The 4,178-nt window shown below is 41.9% G+C and overlaps 1 protein-coding gene across 3 annotated transcripts in view; it reads right to left on the bottom strand.

Moving 5' to 3' along the window:
- Positions 1 to 1,565: 1,565 nt before the first annotated feature.
- Positions 1,566 to 4,178, bottom strand: part of LOC114844144 (nuclear receptor coactivator 2-like) — a 32,799-nt gene continuing 30,186 nt past the window's right edge. For all 3 annotated transcript variants that reach the window (XM_029131257.3, XM_029131256.3, XM_029131258.3), the window contains exon 22: positions 1,566 to 4,016. In XM_029131257.3, coding sequence (XP_028987090.1) covers positions 4,005 to 4,016 — 12 coding nt within the window. In that variant the 3' untranslated portion in view covers positions 1,566 to 4,004. The remainder of the gene's footprint in view (positions 4,017 to 4,178) is intronic.

The following is a 4,178-nucleotide window of genomic DNA, read 5'->3' as shown; positions in this document are numbered from 1 at the left end:
GCCCACCCGGTCAAAGAAACGCCCCCACATCCAAGATCGCTCCATCAGACAGACGTCTCACTCAAATCCAAAACACCGCCACGCCACTGTGGTTGGTAGTTTGAGTCCTGCCCACAGCTGCTGTAGATACAAATATATAATGTCTAAACAAACACTCACCAAGACACTTTATAAACCACACATGGTAATCTGTGATTGATTTTATAAATTTGAATGAAAAGATAATAAAATTTTAGTATGTAGTTTTTATCTGTAAAATAAATCTGAGTTAGACGGCTTTACATTTGACGTCCTCCTGTGGGTTCAGAGAGGCGGGCTTAGAGGCCAATGAGGATGGAGACAGCCAATAATACGTGAAAGGTTTTCATTCGGCAGCAGAATCCACCAATGAGCGTCCAGATCACGTACTGCGGAAATAAATCCAGACCAATGCGATGGTGACTGAGGCCAAAGACGTCAGGAGTTAAGAAACATCTCGCTGGAGCCTGAACTGGACAAACACCAGAACGTGACAGTAGTAATAGTATAAAAGTTGACATAAGGCAAAACAAAGACAAAAAGAGAGATTAGATGAAATAAAAGACGTAACTGCAGCAGCACTGAAGGCAACGCAAACACAACAACGTTCCCTAAACGCCCCCAGCAGCGTTTACACCAACATGTCAGTCATCAGTTGTGTCCAGATGTTTCTCCTCACGTGAAGCACTCATGTTTCTGTTTGTATGTTTCCTGCATGTTACAGTGACATTTTAGTCCTTTAGGCCTTGAGGTCAATGGACGACCTTTCCTGCGGTTCATGACCTTGAGCTTTTGTTTCTCGCTGCTGCTTTATCTCAGTCACGGCCCTTCTTCACAAAGGCTGCTATATTTCATAACGCTGCAGTAGCACAATGACAAAAACTCTTTATAAAAGCACAGGGAGCATATCTGCAGTGGCGCTGCTGCAGGATTAGATTTGACGGGCCGTGCTGGGGTCATCAGGCTCTGGACCGGTTCAGGCGTTTCAATCTGGCCTACGTGGACTTTAACACGTGTTTCTGAGTGGACACAGTTTTGCCGTTTATCACTTCCTCAAATGAGGAAGATTTTAAATCAGGAAACTGCATGACTCATCAACGACATGACGCAAGTGTCTAATTTCCTTACATTTTATATAGTAGGATGAAAAATGTGTGTACATGATGGAAACTACACTGTTATTACTCAGCTCACACAGCATTTATACATTTTCATGGACAGTCTCATTCAATCCAACACAATTGCTTCCATTTACTCTACTTTTACAGGGTCCCAATTTCAACTGTGTGTCAGAGTAGATTGTTCTGATGCTTGAATCTATATTTAACATAAACAATGTACAATAAAGTGGCCAGTGAACGGATTCAATGTAAACCTACAGTACATACCTCGGGGTGAAACCTGTCTAATGTCGCCCCCTGCCGACGAGCCAACAGCACTGCACACAGCGTTGTGCAGCTATGGAGAACAGGCCTCTTAACCTGCATGTGTAACAAGACGCCACGCGCATCCAAGCTGACGAAATAAAACGACAGAGGAAGCTCCGCTCAGTAAAAATAATTTATTTACAGTGGCATGAATCATAAGTTAACGAGCAGCATTGGCAACAGTGACATGAGAGTTGACAGCTTGCATGAAGTGAACTTCTGAGAGCTTTAATATGAACATCACAGCAGAGGATTCGACTGACGATGGAGACTTTAGCACTGCACTGTCAAACTCTGAATCACGAGCAGAAGTCTGTTTAACCTTGTGGAATATTCTTAAGAATGGCCTGTTCTACAGGAAAAGTGTGGCAATGATAGAATTAGAAACGGTACCTCCTCTCTGTGGCACAGGACAAATCATCCTCATACAGATACGAGCTCTGACAATCCAATAGTGTGAGCTGTGTTTCTGTCCACATCAGCCCGTTTTCATTCTAAATGGACTGGAACCACAGACACTGTTAGTGAGGGAGGAGCCTGGTGCTGGCAGGTGCAACTCATCAAATGAACCACACACGTCACCCAACACTTGATTAACAAGTTCAACTCAGCTATAAAAAGTACATTCCTAGAGAAAAACGACTTACTCAGCAGTTTGTGACACATTAAAACCCACGTTAGTTCAAAGCAGCGAGAAAAGCACAGCTCTGAAGCAATAAGCCACGTCTTCAGCATTTTAAAGGGACTCACAGGAATTACAGTATTTTGGAAATAATAAAAAATGTCTATGGATTAAGAAGGAGCTTTAATATATTTATATAGATAAAATGCTGTATGAGAGTTTGTCTTTAATGCCAAACATTAGATAAAACACTTTTCATTTGTCCTTCAGTTAATCACCACATCTAAACAGTTTGTAAAGTAAAATGTGAACATAAGCAAAAATGCCACAAAAGCTGATGAATTTTACGCCATGTTGGCTGTAGTGTGGAGACACAGAACCCAGAACTGGGAATCTGGGTATGAATCCATGAACTGGACAGATGAAACCATTAGAGTCGGTGGAATGGTTAAAGCAGAAGAAACATCCTGAAGGCAGAGAGCGAGATGCTGGAGCCACGTTGGCTAATTAGCTTAGCCAAACCTTCAAATGAAAAGAGTGAAGCAGGAGCCACTGATTATAAGAAAAATAAGTACATGTTCTACAGATCATTTACATATTGACCAGTTCGTCCTCTGAGGTTTAATTCAGTAAATAAAATATTTCTAGTCTCTGAGAAATGTTCCTACAACTAAAGCCCCAAACTGCCACTTAGGGAAAAGGCTGCTATAAATCCAAGTATGTACATTATCTATACACATGAACCTTCATTGAAAAAGTCATTAAATGTGCACACTGTAACTACAGCAGTTGAAATATATTAATCTTAAAAATTGACATCAAAATGTACCATTGAGAGATTTTTTAAACAAAAAAGGTCCTTTTTGTGTTGCCTGCACGTCTAAAGCTCTAAACAGCAGTGTTTTCAGTCAGGCCCCGGGACCGAACCAGACACCAGACAGACTACTCCAAAAACCCTGGTCTGAATGGGTCACAGCCAGCAGCCGACGCTGAGCGTGGAGCAGAACCAGTCAGGTTGGTTCCGTGGAGCATCTCAATATAATCCAGTGTAAATTCAAGCTGGCTCAGGTACCGTGAATGTAGAACAATGTGGTTAATGATGCTTTATAACCAGCTCAGCCCAGCAGCTGACAGCAACAGAGGACGACCGTTAGTTCTTTGCCGCTGGTGCCGTAACACCAACGTCTAAACACGAGCCCCTAAAATCAAAACGATGATTAAATCATGTTGCAGGGAAAAAAAAATCACAGTTTGAACACACACGACTTCCAAGATAAATGAGACTGACTATCCAATTTTAATATGAATAAATTACTAATAAATAACATAAATTACACTAGAATACGTTTAAACAAGTTAATGTGATTGGTATTTTTATGTTAATATAATAAACCGACACCTCTTCACCACCACGTGGTTAATGAAACCTGCCTGTACCCAGGTGCATTAGAGATCATGTGTGAACCAGTGGATCTGCATCATGATTTACCCTTTTCTCCACCCAGTGATTTACTGTATGTGTTCAATAGACTTGGTTGGTTTTGATAAAAACCAAATGCGGCTGATTGATGTTCTGCTTTTGAAGCATAATTTGTTGTTTTCATTACTAAATTTCAAACAACACAATAAATATGTAAAATAAAAAACAGTCCATAAAACTTGGATGCAGGAAGTGGTGACAGCATTCTGAGGCTCCTCTTTTAGCTTCGTCCTTGTGTTTGTCGTCTAGACGCTTCAGACGACATCCTCCCTGTGAATCCTGACTCTTTGCATAACAAGTCAAATCAGCGTGAGCCACGTTTGTGCCTCTGAGTCTGCTGATGTCAAAGACGGTGCTTCCATCAGGCGGGGGCAGGGTCACCGGCGTTAGCTTCACCGGCGTTAGCTTCACCGGCGTTAGCTTCACCGGCGTTAGCTTCTGTCAGCCACTGACGGCATCAGCAAAAGTTCTGTGAAGGACAGACAATCATGAAGTGTCAATGATCAGACTCTTTACCATAGATTCCAATTTATACTCAAGATAATGAACTTCAAGAAAAAGAAAGGCAGACATTTAGGATGCGTCTATAAAGGTTCCTCTGGCCTGAGCCCCCAGAGGGGAGGAGAACATG

Source organism: Betta splendens, chromosome 17 (genome assembly GCF_900634795.4).
Source record: "Betta splendens chromosome 17, fBetSpl5.4, whole genome shotgun sequence".
Classification (NCBI taxonomy): domain Eukaryota; kingdom Metazoa; phylum Chordata; class Actinopteri; order Anabantiformes; family Osphronemidae; genus Betta; species Betta splendens.
The sequence above is the reverse complement of the archived record's forward strand: the minus strand, read 5'-3'. Positions and strand labels throughout refer to the sequence as shown.